Source organism: Microcaecilia unicolor, chromosome 6 (assembly GCF_901765095.1).
Source record: "Microcaecilia unicolor chromosome 6, aMicUni1.1, whole genome shotgun sequence".
Taxonomy (NCBI): Eukaryota; Metazoa; Chordata; class Amphibia; order Gymnophiona; family Siphonopidae; genus Microcaecilia; species Microcaecilia unicolor.
The window spans coordinates 54511848-54531517 of record NC_044036.1 but is presented as its reverse complement, the minus strand read 5'-3'; the positions used below and the strand labels follow the sequence as shown (position 1 = coordinate 54531517).

Genomic DNA, 19670 nt, shown 5'->3' with positions numbered 1-19670 from the left:
TTGGACCACGGCCGAGGAGCGGCAGTGGCAGGCAAGATCACCTTCGGCTGGACTGGAACCCCGGACTGGAGTCCTGCACTGGAACACTCGGGACTGGAACACACTGGGGTAGGCTTCACCTACGCTTAGCTGCCTTTCCCCTGAGGGTTGAGCCCTCAGGTTCGAGCAGCCGGTAGGGCTTACAGGAAAACCAGAACTGGAACCAGCAACAGGAACAACCGGAGTCAGGATCCAGCAGTGCTCCCAGGTACCTAGGCTAACGTGAGACAGGCAGGCAGGGAATGTCCGGGTTCTGGCAATAGGCAGAGACAGGTGGCTGGCAGCGAAGATCTGAGTACAGGCAATAGGCAGAGACAGGTGGCTAGCAGAGAATAACTGAGTATAGGCAATAGGCAGAGCCAGGCGTGGTCAGGTTCAAAGCAGGAGTCTCTGGGCAGGCGGCTAGCAGAGCAGTAGATAGGTACAGGCAAGGGTCAGAACCAATAGCAAGACTAGGGCTGCAGCTCCAGTAACAAGGAGAACTGGCAAAGGACAAGACTAGGGCAGAAGCTCCAGAAACCAAGGAAACCCCACCGGGGAAAACCAGAGGCTAAACTCAGGAGACCTAGAAGCTGTACACAAGCTAACAAGCAGAGCAGTGCCCAAGCTAACTAGGCAAACACTAGGAACTCACACAGAGCAAACACAGAAGAACTAGTAAAGCTGTACACAGGCTACCAAGCAAGGCTGTGCCCAAGCTAACTAGTCAAACACTAGGCAATCACACAGAACTGGACAATGTAGCAGTTCACAGAGCACTCTAGCATACCAGGGACCTTATATGATGCAAAGGCCAAGGCTGCAGTCTCTAAGTGATTAATAAAGCCCTTCAACACCAGAGACACAGCTGCAGCAATCTCTGTAACTACGGAGGCTGTTCAGGCACAAACCACAGAGCAGGCAGAAACACAGAGAGGCTTCCCACACCCAGGTGTAGTGTAGTGAAGCAATTAGAGTCATGCTGGAAGCAGCTAGCACACACAGAGAGAGAAAGAGCTAACCCAGGCAACACCCACAGGTGCAGTATAGTGAGGCAATTAGTGTCATGCTGCTGGATGCAGCCAGCACAGAGAGCCAGAGCTAGCTCAGAAAGGACAGACAGAAGAAACAGGAGCCAGCTAGGAAGCTGACCCCCAGGAACAAGGTAAGTCTGAGGGTGGTCATGGCCACAGACTTCACACTATGGTAGTGATGTACAGTTGTGGGTAGTGGGGTTTGGGGGGGGGGGCTCAGCACACAAGGTAAGGGAGTTATGTACCTGGGAGCAATTTATGAAGTCCACTGCAGTGCCTCCCCCACGAAGGGGCATTATCGAAACAAGATGGGCGTCCAAATCTCAATATTTAGGTCGACCTTAGAGATGGTCGTCCCCAGTTTTCGGCCATAATGGATACTAAGGACGCCCATCTCAAAAATGACCAAATCCTAGCCCTTTGGTTGTGGGAGGAGCCAGAATTCGTAGTGCACTGGTCCCCCTGACATGCCAGGACACCAACCAGGCACCCTAGGGGCACTGTAGTGGACTTCACAAATTGCTCCCAGGTGCATAGCTCCTTTACCTTGGGTGCTGAGCCCCCCAAAACCCACTACCCACCACTGTACACCACTACCATAGCCTCTATGGGTGAAGGGGGGCACCTAGATGTGGGTACAGTGGGTTCCGGAGGGCTCACATTTACCACCACAAGTGTAACAGGTAGGGGGGGATGGACCTGGGTCCGCCTGCCTGAAGTGCACTGCACCCACTAAAACTGCTCCAGGGACATACTGCAGTGATGGACCTGAGTATGACATTTGAGGCTGGCACAAAAGATTTTTAAAGATGTTTCTTTGAGGATGGGAGGGGGTTAGTGACCACTGGGGGAGTAAGGGGAAGTGATCCCTGATTCTCTCCGGTGGTCATCTGGTCAGTTCAGGCACCTTTTTGTGCCTTGGCCATAAGAAAAACAGGACCAGGTAAAGTCGTCAAAGTGCTCGTCAGGGACGCCCTTTTTTTCCATTATGGGTCGAGAACGCCAATGTGTTAGGCACGCCCAAGTCCTGCCTGCGCTACGCCTCCGACATGCCCCGTGAACTTTGGTCGTCCCAGTGACAAAGCAGTTGGGGACACCCAAAATCGGCTTTCAATTATGCCGATTTGGGCGACCCTGTGAGAAGGACACCCATCTTCCGATTTGTGTTGAAAGATGGGCGTCCTCTTTCGAAAATAAGCCTGATAGTGTATATATGTATATATATATATATATATATATATAATTTTTTAAAAAATATTGTAAACCACTCTGACTTAAGGCAGAAGGGTGGTATATCAAGTTTTTTAAACTATTACATGACTCACAGTAAAAAGTACTCAGTTGGGTGCTCTAGGCCCACCGAGGACAAGAGAAGGCTGAAGGCCTTTAAAGATATGGTGCTCTTTTCTTTATATATATATATATACTAGCCGTTAAGCCCGTAAAAATGGGCGAGATTTCCAGCTACCCTCCTCGCCGCCGCCGCTCCCTCCCCCCTCCGTGGTGGGCCCCCTGCACTGACCTGACAGCACCTCTCACCTCCGTGTGAAAGCGCTGCAGGCAGCAGCAGATCGCTCTGCTGTTGCCTGCAGTGCTTCCACACGGAAGTGAGAGGCGCTGTCAGTGCAGGGGGCCCGATATGGAGGAGGGCAGGAGCGGCGGCGGGGATGGGAGGGAGGGTGGAGGTTGGTGCGCACGATGTTCGTTTCCAGGCGGCAGCATCCGACAGTGACTCCAACTCCGTTTCCCTCTCTGTTCCGCCATCTGACATCATCACGTCTTGACGCGAGGGCGGGACAGAGAGGGAAGTCTCTACTGCGCATTTGCAGGTGAGTCGGTCTCTTGCCGTTTATATGTTTGATATATTTTTATATTGTATCCCACTCTGACTTATGGTAGAAGGGTAGTATATCAAGCTTTTTAAACTATTAAATGACTCATGGCAAAAGTACTCAACTGAGTGCTCTAGGACTACCGAGGACAAGAGAGGGCTGAAGGAAAAGAAAGACAACTTTAAAACTCTGAAAAAAAACAAATACTAGGGAAAACAAAATACACAAAATAGCGACAGGACTTACACAAATGGATTAGCACTGATCAGGAGGAAAAATAATCAAAAACCCAATTTTGACACAAACTAAAGGGGAGCACAAGAATTGTTATGCTCTGCAGAAAAAAAAGGAGATTGGTTAGTCCTGTCTGACAGCAGCAGGCATGAAGGTGCACACATACACAATGCAACATTCTCAAAAGTAAAGAAGTTGAAGAGCAGCTCCCGCACAAGGCTCAGTCAGATGGTATCACCCACACGTGAGACTATGATACTCTGCTTGACTTCAGAGAAAATATGTTATCCCTTGATGCATAATTAAGCTCTGGATTTCACTGCCAGAAGATGTGGTAATAGCAATTAGTGCAGAAGGGTGTAAAAGGGGTTTTGGATGAGTATGTTAGAAAAGTCCATAAACTACTATTGATGCAGACCTGGGGAAAGTCATCTCTTATCCTTGGGAGTAAGTAGCAGGGTGGACCTCGATAGGCTACTGTGGGAAACAGGATTCTGGGCTTGGAAACCGTTTTCATATCCAGGACCACAATAAAATTAGAAGAAATAAACATCTACAGACCATTGTTCAATGAGATTATAGAAGCAACAATAAAAATATTGACATAGAAGTTTGAATTTTGATTTTGCCTTATAGCAATACCAACCAAGGTTTATGTCTGTGTAAGGAAAACACAAAAACTGTAATTTGTCTGAATTCTCAAAATGGATTATACCAAAAACAAATTAACTTTCCTTTGCAAAGCAACAAAAAAAAAATTGTCACCACTTACTGCAGGTAAACGGTTTCTGTGATGTAATACATGCAACCGGAACACTTGACAGACCATCTATCCACTGCAAATTCCAAACCACTGAATAAAGTTAATATCACTCTTCATTCATGCTAGAGAGATGTTCTGTGGAATATAACAAGAGTGAGCCCAATATTCAAAGCAATTTAACTGGGCAGGAGCCTTTCCGGCCCGGTTAAATCGCTTCTGAACACCTACGTGGAGATATTCAGTGGTAGTTAACTGGACAGTGCTGCAGAAAATTACAACACACCACCCCTGCACTGTCCAGTTACTGCTGGAATGGTCTGTGGGCGGAGCATGGGAGGAACCAGGACCTAACTGGTTAGTGGCCATATTCAGACCACTAACCAGTTAGGTAAGTGACTAAAATTAGGACAGCAAAAATGTTGTCCTAACTAGCTGCAAAGCTAACTGGGCACTGGTATACATATCGCCGGTATCCAGTTAGCTTCCGGATTATGGCGCTTGTCCTGCTGCCTCCCGTGACTCAATCCTTCCTCCTTTCCACCCCTCATGTATTTAAGGGCTGAATGAGTGTCATTGCCATGGCTGTGCTTTGGTTACCCAACTCACCTCAGGGCATCTTCGGAGCCTCAGCAACCATCCCTGTTGTGGTGAGCCACTCGAGTGCCCATCCTTGGTGGCTCTGACATCCTCTAGCCGCAGCCCACAGGAGCTGGCTTTCTTGGGCAAGCACATGCACTTAAGCATTACATTTAAAGGCCAAGAAGCCTGAGACAGATGTTGGTGCTCCCCGATGACATCATCCAGTTGAGGAATTTAAGGCACGTGGGCTCCCTTCTGTATTGCCTTCACAACAGGTCACCTAGTACGTGTTGCTGCCAGCTCTCTTTGCCTTGTCTTCTGACCTGCCAGTTCTGTTTCTGGTCTTGCTTGCCTTGCCTTCATTGCCCCTAACTCAGTTCTTTTTGCCCTGCCTTCTAACCTCTATCTCCAGACCTGCTTGCTTGGCTGGCTGACCTGCCTTCAGTCCCGTGTTTCAGTCTCCAGTCGTACTCCAGAGTTCCTGCTTGCAGTCCTGTATTCTGTCTCCAGTCCCACTCCAGAGTTCCTGCCTTCAGTCCGGTGTTCCAGTCTCCAGTCCAGCTTAAGAGTTCATGCCATCAGTCCTTCGTTCCAATCTTCAGTCCAGCTCCAGTGTTCCTACCTACAGTCGCGTGCCCCTGTCACCTGCCTGTATACCTGTCTCTAGGGCATCCCAGGTCCAGGATCAACCAGGCCTACCCCAAAGGTCCTTTTCCGAGTTATCTGTTGGACTTCTCTTGGCAACGAGTGACTCATCTGCTGTCAGTCAAAGCCCTTCTGACCTCTGGGTTGGGAGCTCAGTGGTGGTCCAAGGGCTCACCTATCAGGACTTGTTACACTGAGGCCCCCACCACCTCCTCTACATCTGTAGAACCCCCAGCCTAGTGGTACATACCTGGTGGTCCAGTGGAGTCATAGGAGCAGGAGGGATTCCCACTTGCCCCTTCCTGTCATGGCAGCCAGTGTAAAATGGCTGCCATGACCTCTAAAGGAGGTATCCCTTCTGCCCCTACAACCCCCCTAGACCATCAGGTATGTACTAGGCCCAGGGGACCTTGGTCAGCCCTTAAATACATGCAAAGAGAAGAACTTTGAAGGACGAGAGGACGCTTCCTCACATCCATTTAGCTTTGGATATTCTATGCCAGAGCCCAGACATGGCCCGACATTGAATATCCTCGGCTAAATCTGCCCACGGCTAAAACGCTGACTGCCGCAGAGTATTTCTACGAGAAAGATAACAGTGGGAGAGGGCCACCAAACTGTAATTGCATGTTCCTTGCAGCTACTGACAAGAAAACAAAGTTTGCTTTGGACTTTAACAGATATGACAATTAAAAAAATAAATGCGACCATGTCACCTAATCTACTGAATACCTACCCATCAAGTATAAGTTTTCTGGGGTGGTAACTGGAATGTTGACAAGTTTCATGTCATCCTCCTCTGTTTTGTCCCAGGAATTATTATTGGGACAAGCACAGCTGGGACAGGAGTTGGCACTCCGAACCTGAAATTGGAAGAAGAGTCTTGGTAAAGCTGTAAGAGTGGCTCTCTCACTTCTCTTCAAAAACATTTTTTTTTTTTACATATTAGGATTTATTTACTGCCTCTTTGAAGACATTCAATCAAGGCAGTGTATAGCAACTATAATCTAGACATAGGCAATAAATTATTACAGCAGGAAAAATATTCAAATAACAGTACACATTATGGCACAGCAAGACTTCCAATGTCAGCACAACACACATTAAAATATCTTAATAGAACAGGGGATAAGTGGAGGTGGAACACAGATAAGATAGAGTAACAGGAATTAGAAGGTAAGGGTGACTACATTAAGGAAAAATTGCACATGAAGCCAGAAAAGAAGCATGTGTGGTAAGCAAATCCTGCTGCAGTAAGTGCAGCCAATATTAGCCCTTGAGTGTATTAGTTGCTTCTTCCATTAAAGGCTTGAGAGAAGAGCCAGGCTTTCACCTGCTTCCTAAAGTAGAGGCAGGCTTTGCCTGTCGCAAAACTTTCTGAGAGTGTATTCCAGAGAGTGGGGGCTACTCCAGAGAAGGCTCATTGGTGGATGTCATACCATGTGATCTCTTTTGGAGAAGGTGTAATTAGGGATGCTTCTTGGGAGGACCTCAGCAACCCTGGAGATGCAGAGAGGGAGATCCTATTCTTCAAGTATTCTTGCCTGTTTCCCTTAACAGCCTTGAAGATCAGAGTTTTAAATTTAGCCTTGTACTATACAGTTAGCCAGTGAAGCTTTTGCAGAAATGGTACGATGCGTTCAAGTCACTTGCAAACTTCTATCAGTCATGCTGCAGCATTCTGAATCCACTGGAGCTGGTGAAAACCCTCTGTAGTCACACCAACTTAGAGTGCATAAGTACATAAGTATTGCCACACTGGGACAGACCAAAGGTCCGTCAAGCCCAGCATCCTGTTTCCAACAGTGGCCAATCCAGGTCACAAATACCTGGCTAGATTCCAAAAAGCTCAATACATTTTATGCTGCTTATCCCAGAGTGCATTACAAAGTAATCCAGCCTTGATGGTATCATGATATGAAGAACTGTCACATGATTTCTCTTCTCAATGTATGGAGAAATACAGCAGTTGTTGTAGATGAGTGAAGAAATAGAGCAGACCAGCGTGGTGGAGTTTTAACAGAATTCATTCACCATAATGGACAAAATACTCTCTACATGCCTGACATGGCCATGTTTCACCCACATACGGGCTGCGTCAGGGGGTGATTACAAACCAACAGGTATCGTTCAGGATATCACTTGTCTGATAGGAAATAAGTAGTTAATCACAGAAAAGCAGGTTGCTTTCCTTGAGTCAGCCTGTTACAATGGCTGCTTGCATACATATCAGTCTGTGTTTGTGTAAGGGCTCAAAGGTGTCACTTCCTTACTGCTAAAAGAAAAAGAAATCTTTAAATCGCTGTGGGCTTGATAAAAATGCTTATTAGATATAAAGGTACAGAGGTCAATTTTCAAATGGCAGTTAGATGTTCAGCTGTGCCCATTACTGGTTCCACAGCTCTCTCCAAAACCTCATGCAGGGCTCAGCCTCCATTGACCAAATCAGCTTGGCTAGTAACCTGCAGTAGACACTAACAAAATAGGCAACAGTGTGGATCCTTCTGGCACACCATAGCCCAAAGCCCATGGTAACGATAAGGTGCTGCTGAACAGTATTTTTATTTTATTTTTGTTACATTTGTACCCCGCGCTTTCCCACTCATGGCAGGCTCAATGCGGCTTACATGGGGCAATGGAGGGTTAAGTGACTTGCCCAGAGTCACAAAGAGCTGCCTGTGCCGGGAATCGAACTCAGTTCCTCAGTTCCCCAGGACCAAAGTCCACCACCCTAACCACTAGGCCTATCTGATACCTGTTTTGGAAGTCATACTAGTGTAGATTCCATGGTGGTGAGATTTTTAAAGTGGTAAAGATGGAATTACATCACAGTGTATGGGTTTCCACGCCAAACCCTCTCCGCTTAAGGAACTTACAGAGAAATATGAGGAAACTACAGATTGCGAGTGTTTCTAATATTGCGCAACTAGAAGATCTGGTTCCTCGGATGTTTTAGCTTTAAGTGCAATAAGGCTATTTCAGACTCAAAGCTTTGAATTAACATTTAAAAAGTTGTTAATAAGTATGTGTAAAATACCAATAAATATTTTTAACAAATATTTTCTAAAAAAAAAAAAAAGTTTTAAAACCACACAGCTATATTAAAACTGAATTATAGTACAGTGCAATAGATGTTTAAAGTACACAACCAGCAGTAAAGTGCTATCCAAGAATGGAATGTTCCTTAAACAACAACTTTGTTTTCTTCAATTAACCAGGAATCGTACACTCAAGTATTAACTACAAACACTTTTGTTCAGCCAGAAAATCTTCAACAAAGATTATTAGATAAGTACTCAATGTTACCAACTCCGATTGCTAAAGCTTTGGGGGAGGGGGGGGGTTTCCCCCTCAATTTAGAAAATTACCCCAATAATTTATTCTTTGCACATTTTCCTTATTTTACAGGGCTTCCTGTGTACACCAGACTAAGTTTCCCTGTCACCCAGATGAGTGAACCCTGGAATGAACATTAAGGTAAATACCCCCCAATTTGGAAACAGAGAGCTTCTTTTACAAAGCCGCACTAGCGAGAGGAAGCCCATAGCGGCTTTGTAAAAGAAGCCTAGAGTCCCTTATAAACTTGTGATGTGCGCTGAGCTGTGGTGCTGTGGACACTTAGCGGCAACTGTAGATCTTGCTTGAGTGGTAACTTTGGTCTGTGACAGTGGTGCACTTGTTGATCCAGCAATGTACAACCCGGCTTCTTCTTTGGAACCTGTCTAATTAACGAAAGATTAAAACCCCGTCTCCCTCTCTGGTGACAGAATACTGCGTATGACCTTTAAAGTTCTTAAACAGTGTGGCCAGATATCTACATGGAAACCAATACATTACTGTGTCTGCTAGGAATCCTGTCTGAACTGCTTTCCCTAGCTAGTGAGGAGAACTTAGCTACTGAGAACCAGGTCTAGCACTCATGCAGTCCCACCACAAACTCATTCACAGGTCATGAGCACTATTTTACATTAATAACTCAGTGCAGGACCAGCTTTTTAGGCCAAGCGCAGCTTAACTCTTTCAAAGTTCAATCACCTTTATAATACTAAATAGCTTTTCTTCTGTTCCTCACTCGGGAACCCAGTCAGCTTCACTACTGCAACCAGCTTTCACACTAGCTGAATTTTGGCCTACTGCCAGAGGCTTGCTTAAGACTGAATGTACTGAACTGCAGAAGTTTCTATCCTATATCTCGAGCCCTGTGAAAGGAACAGGCCCGAGGAGTCCATTGAATAAATACTTATTTTGGTTTCAACCCTTTGTCCGAATGTGTTATTTTACCCACTCCCCAACCCTTACTTGGGGTCTCACACATGGTAAGGGCAAAACTTTGTGTAGGCACAGCAAGCAGGAAGAACCTCTACGAAAAAGCAGCACGAGCAGGAAAACGTAGAGGCTGGCCAAAGGACGATCCAACACAGGAAATATTGCTTAAATACACTTTATTACAACATCAGTAGAGGGACCCAGCTTCTACTTTCTCCTGCTCAAAGTTTACCACATTGTAGTAAAAGGGCCCCTATATATCTTTAAAACATTTAAGACTATTTTAATGGCAGCAATCAACAATTTCTAAGCAGTATACATTAAAACATAATATGTACAAGAAAATACAAAACATTTGCACAAAGTTAAAACAAACTACAAATATACAGATATCAAAAAGAACTAGAACAAGTACTAGCATAAATGCTGCAAAAATAAGGCAGGAGTATGTACCACGATTAAGTATGTGCATATTTTATAAAATTCATGTGTAAATCACATTTCTGCCCATGCTTCATCCAAATGCCTCACCTGAGCACCCCTGCACTAAAGTTACATATAAGTAGGTACCTAGTTACACCACATGTACTTTTACATAAGAGTAATTTTATGAGGCCTTTAAATATGTGCTTTACTGGCACATGGGCACAAAAAAATCCTTTACAAAATTACCTCCTAACTATACTAAAGGGAGAGAGGCAATGTTGAGTATGTCTTAAATTGCTGTTAGGGATGGTGATTTGTTGTTGTTTTGTTTTTTGGTTTTTTTTTTGGGGGGGGGGTTGGTTTTTTTTTTTTTTACTTTTATAAGGATGGGTTGGGTGGAGGTCTGAGGGGTAGTGGCACAGGCAGCAGAATGGGGTGGGCACCAGGGCCTTGGTCCTACCAATATTTTGCCTTACACAGTATCAGCAACCAGAAGACATGGGGTGAAGTGTGCAGAAATTAAGTTTATTTTGCCCCTCCAACCAAAAAGGTGTTCAACAGCCCCTAGGTAGAGGTGAATGTTTAAAAGCTATCTTCTGTACCATGCCTTGAGACCCATAAGGCTATGTTAATAAACAAATAACTACATTCAGTAGGACGTTTCTAAGAATTGCACGGCACAAGATAGGCAGTGAGACTTACCGAAGCCAAACTCTGTACTGAACCAGAATATTTACTGCAAATTCCCCCGTTCACATACAGATTGCACAGAGGTCCTTTCTCCTTGGCCGAACTCAAAGAAAGAGTCAAATTTTGGCGGCTACTGGAGCAACTAGAATCTGAAAAAAAACAGGTTAATTTTTAATGTTCTACAATTATAGATATCATATTCCTTTATTTTCTTTAGAATTTATATGCCATATCAGTTTAAGCCAGAAGTGAGTTACATTTAAAATGTAAATCAGGTTATTGACAAAGTTAAGTTTGCATTATAGACTTAAAACCCACTGTCCTTTTACCATCTTCAAAATTTCTTCGTCCCAGCCTTATCTACTGCATCAATGTTAATTCATACCACTGATTGGTTTAATTACACAATACACAAACTCAATAAAAAAAATATTACTCCTGCATGGACACAGATTACCAGAAGTATTGTAATTTATAACAATCAATCATACTTATTGCTATAAGTGATTTAGCTTTTCAGGTGATAAGGAAGCCCAGTTGCATTGGATTTTATGCAACAATATGAATCTCATATCTTCATCACCTCTTGCAAAGAACCAAACTCTAGTTATAATAAACAGAGGGCGATTCCTATTTTTAGGCACCGAGAATGCGCCTTTTTGGAGACTAAGAAAAAGTAGGCACCTACTTTTCTTTATAGAATACTGGTGTAAGAGATGAAAAACCCACCTATATTGTAGGCGAGATTACTTGCACCAGCCATAGCGCTGATGTAAAGGCCAACACCTAGATTTTCAAAGTATGTTTTATATGTGTGCCCCGCCCAAGATATGCTCAAACTCCGCCCATAAGTAGGTCCACCTGCAAAGTAGATGCCAATGAATATTGGGCTACTTACAGAATAGCACATAGCTGGAAAATGGTTGTTTACATATGTATCAACAAACTTGAATACTGGCACTTATGCATGTTCTTTCCACTTAAATCTATGCAGTTCCTGATAGAATTACCCTCATACTGTCCAGAATACAGGCATGACTCAATGGATACAATCGGCTCAATATTGAATGGAAGCGGTCAGTAGATTGTTTTAAATACATTGACATTTTAAAAAATATACGTATCAAGCACTGAGTATCATTATTCATTGCTGACCATCAGTTGCTAACCTCAAGTAAAGGCCTGTTCTACCTGTATAGCAGCTGAAAATTGTAACTAGATGGAAAGGATATGATCCACACTCTTGCCTATACAGAACAGATAGTGTTGGGCCGGTTAAAGTAATTTTCAATAAAAAAAAACACCAATGTGGAAGAACAGAAACACTACGATCTTGATAAGAAGACAAAGGAATACTACATGCAACAGGACACTTCCACACTCAATAAGAAACAACGATGCAGTCAAGATGTACACAAAAAAAAAAAGATGGTCTTTATTCTGAGAGTAAAAAGACTCGGCATGTTGTTGCATTAGATGCACCTTAGTCTTTCTAAAGACTGCTGCAATCCCACCATATGTGTTACTGGTTCACACATCCAGAACCGTGCCTAGGGTCTCTGGCGCCCCCCTGCAGACTATCAGTTGGCGCCCCCCCTGCAGACTATCAGTTGGCGGTGGCGGCACCCCTCCTCCCCCCCCCCCTCCCCGTGAAAATGATCGCTCACCACTTGCCACACTGACAGGAATTGTCAGCAATATTCTTAGAAACAAATTGCTATACATTGCAAAATAAGATAGCTGATGTAAATTCTCAAAGTGGACATATTCCAAACACTAAAATGAAAATAAAATGATTTTTTTCTACCTTTGTTGTCTGGTGACTTTCTTTTTCTGATCATGCTGGCCCAGTATCTGATTCTGCTGCTATCTGTCCTCTTAACTCAGTTTCCAGGGCTTCCTTTCCATTTATTTCTTTCCTTTCCTCCTTTCTTCTTCATTTCTGGTCCTCAGCTTCTGCCTATTTTCTTCATCCATGTGCAGTTTTTCTCCTCTCTTCCTTGTCCCTCATTTCATCTCCTTCATCTCTCTTCCCTCCCCTCTATGTCCAGCAATTTCTCCTCTCTCCCTGAGCCCTGCCCTCCCATCCATGCTCCTCTGTCCCCTGCCCCCTCCATTCATTCCTATCCAGCAATTTCCCTCTCTCCGTGAACCCTGCCCTCCCATCCATGCTCCTCTGTCCCCTCCATTCATCCCTATTCAGCAATTCCCCTCTCTCCCTGAGCCCTGCCCTCCCATCCATGCTCCTCTGTCCCCTCCATTCATCCCTATTCAGCAATTCCCCTCTCTCCCTGAGCACTGCCCTCCCATCCATGCTCCTCTGTCCCCTCCATTCATCCCTAATTCCCTATCTAGCAATTCCCCTCTCTCCCTGAGCCCTGCCCCTCCCATCCATGCTCCTCTGTCACCCTCCATTAATCCCTATCCAGCAATTCCCCTCTCTCCCTTCCATGACCCCTCCTCGCATCCATGCTCCTCTCTCCCCTGTCCTCCCGCTCCCATGTCCCAGTTGGCCTGGCCCGCCCTCTTCTCCCCTCCCCCTTCGCATCCATGCTCGTCTCTCCCCTGCCCATGTCCCAGTTGGCCTGGCCCGCCCTCTTCTCCCCCCCCCCCCCCTTCGCATCCATGCTCCTCTCTCTCATGCCCTCCCGCTCCCATTGTTCAACTGCCCGCCCTCTTCTCTCCCAACATCCCTTTTCTTTCTTTTTAAATTTACCTCCATGGCGGTCCAGCAGCGCAGCGTCAGTGAAGGAGGCGGCATTCCCGACGTCTCTCCCTTCACTGTGTTCCGCCTTCTTCTGACGTCATTTCCTTGACGTCAGAAGAAGGTGGAACACAGCGAAGGGAAGGGTAGAGACGTCGGGAGCGCCGCCTCCTTCACTGACGCTGCGCTGCTGAACCGCCACGGAGGTAAATTTAAAAAGAAAAAAAAAGAAAAGGGATGTTGGGGGGGGGGGGGAGAAGAGGGCAGGCAGTTGAACAATGGGAGCGGGAGGGCGAGCGAGGTGAGCATGGTGCGGCGGCGCCCCCCTGCCATGCTTACCGTGTTGGCACGGCCCTGCACTCATCTTTTGAGATCTTTTTCTAAGACTCATGAAGCAGACAGCTTGACGAAACATGGTGCCGTGTCAAGTCTTTCTACTCTCAGAATAAAGACCTTCTTTTTTGTGGACATCTTGACTGCACTGCCGTAAAGTAATTTTCAGCCACCACCATTCATCTAGTGCAGAGGTTCCCAACCCAGTTCTCAGGACGCAACTAGCCAATATCTATAATGAGATAGATTTGCATAGAATGGAGGTAGTGCATACAAATTTATCTCATATGTATTCACGAAAACCTGACTGGCTACGTGTGTCCCAAGGACTTGGTTGAGAACCCCTGATCATGTGCACTGAACATTGGCATACAGAAGATTTATCCATTTACCAGCTGCCTGTAAACATATACATTATTTTGAATATTGACTAAAATGTATTTAATAAAGAGCCTAACTCAGTGATTCTTAACCTGTGGTCTGTGGAACCCTGGTGGTTCATAATGCCATCACAGAGTGTCCACAAGACACAGGGAAGGGAAAGGGAAAATTTAACTCCACTCTGCCTGAGGCTATTCCATGCTGGTTAAAAGCTACAGGAGTCTTGTGGGCAGGATCATCAGAGGCCATGTGATCCCAAAAGCAGATGCAGCCATGGAAGTGGGATCAGGGGCTCATTTCAGCATGACCTCAAGGGCCAGCAGTTAACTGTGGGAGCGGGACCAGCCTGGCCATGTGCTAGAAGTAGGAAAATTAAGGACAGAAGCTGTGATAGCCTGTGAAGCCCTGTAACAGCAGTACAGCAGGAGTAGGTGAAGGAGAGATGAGACTAGTGGGGAGAAAAAGCAGCAAAATTAATTAGTGCCCCCAAACATTTTGGAGAGTCTCAAAGAGGTTAAGAACCCCTGGCATAACTTAATGAGGATGTTCTTCCACAGCCACAGAATGGGAGAAATCATCTAATAAATTAGACCCTTAGTCGTCCCCATACGCAACAGAATATGGTAGGCCACTGACCATAACACCAGATATCATCAACTAGAGAGCTTGGGAGCAGGGCTGGAGGCTTGTTTGTTTGCCCCGCTAACCAAAAAGGTGTTCTGCTGCCCCTGGTCTTCACTGACCCTTCCATGTCAAATTACAAACTTAGAAAAAAAGCAGTAGATATAAAAAAGAAAAAAAACACCCCAAAATGTTCAATTTATTCACCACTAAAATAATAAATACATAATTAAAAGCCCGACATGGTTATGTTTCGCCCTCTCAAAGGGCTGCACTAAATTCACCACCATTGCTGTTGCTGCTTCTGAGGAGAGTAGTTTAAAACCAGTAGGTGAAGTGTTCCGTCAGTACCACTGGGTTCCGTTTCAAGCCCCTGATGCAGCCCTTCAGAGGGCGAAACATTCCCGTGCCAGGCTTTTAATTCTTTATGTATTTATTATTTTAGTAGTGAATAAATTAAACATTTTGGAGGGGTTTTTTTTTTTAGAGATCTACTGCTTCTTTTTTTTTTATAAACTGGATCATGTAGATCAATTGCCTATTTGTTTTCTTTAAATTACAATTTTAGCCAGAAAGGAATTCATAATAACCTCATAATAAAGCAAAGATAAAGTGATTTAGAGGGAATTTTTATTATTAAAGTTTCTGCTTATTGAAATTTTGTTCATCAACACAGTGTAAAACATCATAAGCAAACATTGTTATTGGACCATTACAATTCCACTTGCAAGATATATTCTGTACATAGTAGTATCTTCCCCCTCCCTCCAACCAAACGCCCTAATAACCTTATATGACCCTGCCCCATGAACAATGAGCTCTGATAGCCTCAGATCATATCTACCAACCCATCACACCCTAATCCCCTCCCCCTACTCATATTGCTACAAAGAAACCTAAGATCAACAAACTTTGTTGAGCACCTGGCTACAAGCTATAGGTGAAATGGAAGCTAAGTAGGGTTTTAGAGGGAACTTTTAAACTGCTTCCATCTCTACAAGGTTCATAGACAGGTGCAGGTATATTTTTATTTATTTTGACAATTTTCAGTAAAGGTCTACAGACAAAACCTTCTGTTGTTGCAGGTACATTTTACCAAGAAAAAAATATATACTTAGTTTTTAAAGTTCAAAAATAAGTATACATTTTCAAATCTACCCCAATGAATGCCTTTCCCTACTATCACTAAAACTCTCTGTGTCATGGTACTGTGCATGTACATTTATCCATATATTCAGGGTGGGTAATTTTCAAAAAGGTAATTTCAGGTTGGGTTTTCAGAATGTCCACGGTGGATGTTCAAGAGAGATTTGCATGCACTGCCTCCACTGCTTGCGAGTCTCTCTCATGAGTGTTTGCTATGGATGTCCTGGGGGCCTGGCTGGCTAGGGTGCCTCTGGGAACCACTGCACTAAATAGTAAACTTAAAATAAACTGGAGAAAACATTTCTTTGCTGAACATATAATTAAACTGTGGAATTCGTTGCCAGAGAATGTGGTAAAAGAAGTTCGTTTAGCAGGGTTTAAAAAAATGTTTGGATAATTTCCTAAAAGAAAAGTCCATAAGCCATTATTAAGATGGACTTGGGAAAATCCACTGCTTATTTCTAGGAAATACAACATAAACTGGATGGATTGCCCACTGTTGGATAGACCTTTGGTCTGTCCCAGTAAAGCAACACTTACGTTCTTGTAGGTACTGTTTACCACTGGAAATAGCTTTGAAAATTATCCTATTAAGTTGAAAAACATTTTAAGAAGTACAAACAAAAATGGGGAAAAAAAAACTATAGCTCTTCACATACCTTTCTCAGATGCAGCTGTCTTACTACATTCTAAATCAAGATTGCCTGGCTCCCATGGCAATTCCTTCCTTTTTTTCTTTCCACGTCTTCTTTTAAAATGGCGAGCAAGAAAAATTAAAGACACAGTACTAACTGCTGATATTACAAAGAGTTTCTTCAGCCCAGGAGAGAATTTTACCTGAAAGGCAACAGGATCAGCATATCATCACCTCATTAGCATAACACCAGCACAAAACCTTTCACAACTACCAAAGGACTGAAGACATGATTCACAAGCTTTTCTCCCATGGACACATAATAGTGGAAAATAAAACAGCCTCTAGCTCCTCCTCTTTTACCCCAGTGCTTGATTTCTGAATCTCTACCTTGAAATATAAAATTATATGGTCATAATCCGCCTTAATATTGAACAAATGTGCCTAATTCTCATTTCTTGCACTAATGAATTGTGAATCCTCTAAAGGAACTTCAAAGGGGCACTCCAGAGTGAAACTGCTGCATTGGAATTCATCAAAAAGCTTGACACCATCACTCTAGGCCTGAACAAAGACAAAAGAAAGGCGCTGTGCCCCAACGGAGACGCGCACTAGTCCAAGCGGGGTGCGAGCGGGGCGAGGTGGGCTTGTTCCTGCCCCTCAGAGGCACCCCGCCGGGAAGGGAGGGGAAAAGAAAAGGGGGTTTAAAACCCTTGGGCTGATGAGCCCAGACGTCCTCTTCTGGTGTCCGGGCATCAGCATGCACCCAGCCCCCCTCCCGCTTTAATGTTGAAATGTACATGTATATAATTGTCGCAGCTTTGGCGGGGTACCCAAGCCTGATGGTGTAAGCTAGGCTGCTGGGATAACTGCGCTTACGGTTGAGCGCCCTTGCTGTACGGCAGGGAGCTCTGTATACGATTGGTCAGTCTTGCTGTGATGGCGGACTGGGTTGGCTGCTAAGCCGGAAGGTTGATTGGCTTGGGTATACCCTGGTTTATGATGTTTGTATTTTAAATAAAGCTGCGGCCAAGTTGTGCCATGTCAAGAAAATACTGTGTGTCCGTTATTCTTTCAAATATCACGAATACCATTAGGCCCGAGGGGTCTCTGTTGCCTATGTGATGGATTAGTGCCACACTACAGGTATGAATGGACTTAACTACTCTGAGGTCATCCTGTCTTTGTTCTCTCTAACCCACCACAGCTGTCAGCTAACTGAACTGCAGCCATTATCTCTCCCTTTCCACACCCTGCCTGCATGTTCTAATGGTTTATCTTTGTATCCCTCTACCTCCCCCATGCATCTTCCTTGTATGAACCCATGTCCTGAATTTTACTTCATGCAACTGACAAACTTAATTCTACTTCTGGAAAGCTCATGCCTAATAAATGTGTTCCTCTATAAAGGTGGTACCTGTCTCTGCCAACTGCATTCTTTGTTTCTTTCATACATACACCTTCCTATCCACAGGCAAAGATCACAACTACAAAAATGTACATCTACCCAATTGAACTTGCTCTACAAAATTAAGACTCTAAACTTCTGAAGTTTCTGTTTTACATAAATAGTAATAATATTAATAATCAGATAGTCAAATTCAATTCTGGTCAGAAGCTGATCTTAATTCCAGAAAACAACTTCAAAAGGATTGAATACTATGCCACCCATGAAATTATAACTACATATGCATCCTATCTTGACATTTATAAAGATTATTTGCTTAGAATGAACATCACTGTTATGTAGAGCTCTGGGGAGACCCAGCCCCATTGCACTGTAGCACTCAAAAGCTAAACTGAAGGTAGTTGGTACTGCAGATAAAGAGCCACTGCAGTATGATTTAAAGTTAGCTCAGTTGTTCAAGTATGTGCATATCTATTTAAAATATTTCTATCTCACCTATCATATAGAATTCTTAAGATTAACGAGTTAAATGGAAGGGTAAAATGCCCCTGTGTCCACTAGGCTTCATGTCAACAGAAACTACAAAAGTTAAACAGAAACAAAAATCCAACTATTTTAGTTTAAGCACCAGAAAACAATGCAAACAGCCCTGAAACAAGAATTCATCTACATGTATGCAAATAGCTACCTGAACGAGAGAATGGCACCATGCCACAGGGAGATGAAACACCTGCAAAGCTACACCCTTAAAAGAAGAATAGGGCTCCTTATTTGTCGCTGATGACATAGCTGGGTCTCTTATACCTCCTTCAGTGAAATTCTGCCTTTCTACTGTCAGGTGGCTCTGAAGGTCCTGCCAAAAGAAAAACACATTTCCATTCTGAACCTCGGAAGCTGCCACAGATGACAGGGCTGATCAATTAACTGAAGAACTTGTTGGCTACGTAATAATGAAAAACATCATACGAATATGCTACCGTTCATTACATTTCAGTATCTGAAAATGGTAAAAAAAAAAAAAAATCACATAACCATCACGTGTGTTTGTGCCTGGGAGTCCCTGCAGATGCACTGGGTGACATTATTCAAGTCCCAGTCGACTACTCCCTACAGAAAAAAAACGAATTCAACACACATATTTCGGCTCCCCTCTTTTGCTGGTCTGCGACTCTGCGTAAGCTGCAATAGAGCTCTTGGCTAGTGGGAATCAAGGCCACACACAGAAATCAGAGCCGAAAAACGTGCTACACCACCCACGCCCCTTAGGGCGAACTGACAAAGCCGTAACACTGATTGCTCAGAGCTCCAGCTCTGTCAGATCTGGTACATTAGACTTACATGTCTTGCAAAAGGCCAGACTGTCGCTTCAGGTTTGGTTTGCTGGATTTGTCCTAGAGTCCGCTGGAAGGTTAAATAACATGAATTCCATGTAGCCGGCAGTGCAAGGCACTGCTAACCCGCACCGCCCTATACTGTCAGCTATTGAGCTGCTGCTGGGAAATCTGGAGGGGGAGCTACAGGATTTGCTTCCGAGGCCAGAGCAGCGTGCTCTGATTTTTATTTCTGTCATATGCACACATTCTCTTGCTCTCTCTCTCTCACACACACACACTCTCTCTCTCTCTCTCTCTCTCTCTCTCTGAAAGATATAGATATATGTACACATACACTATATCTATCTATTATATATACTACTACTACTACTTAACATTTCTAGAGCGCTACTAGGGTTACCCAGCGCTGTACAATTTAACAAAGAGAGACAGTCCCTGCTCAAAGAGCTTACAATCTAATAGACAAGTGAACGGTCGGTCCGATAGGGCAGTCAAATTGGGGCAGTCTGGATTCACTGAACGGTAAGAGTTAGGTGCCGAACACAGCATTGAAGAGGTGGGCTTTAAGCAAAGACTTGAAGACGGGCAGACATATATAGAGAGACAGAGTGAGAAAGAGAGA

General features: G+C 44.2%; 1 protein-coding gene across 1 annotated transcript in view; it reads right to left on the bottom strand.

The window, feature by feature from the left end:
- MIGA1 (mitoguardin 1) overlaps window positions 1-19171 on the bottom strand; it is a 159669-nt gene extending 140498 nt beyond the window's left edge. The window contains exons 1-5 of the mRNA XM_030207037.1: window positions 19053-19171; window positions 18403-18567; window positions 16332-16509; window positions 10500-10636; window positions 5842-5968 (exon numbers count right to left, since the gene is read on the bottom strand). Of these exons, the coding sequence (XP_030062897.1) occupies window positions 5842-5968; window positions 10500-10636; window positions 16332-16509; window positions 18403-18501 (541 nt within the window). The 5' untranslated portion in view covers window positions 18502-18567; window positions 19053-19171. The remainder of the gene's footprint in view (window positions 1-5841; window positions 5969-10499; window positions 10637-16331; window positions 16510-18402; window positions 18568-19052) is intronic.
- Between the last annotated feature and the right edge of the window lie 499 nt (window positions 19172-19670).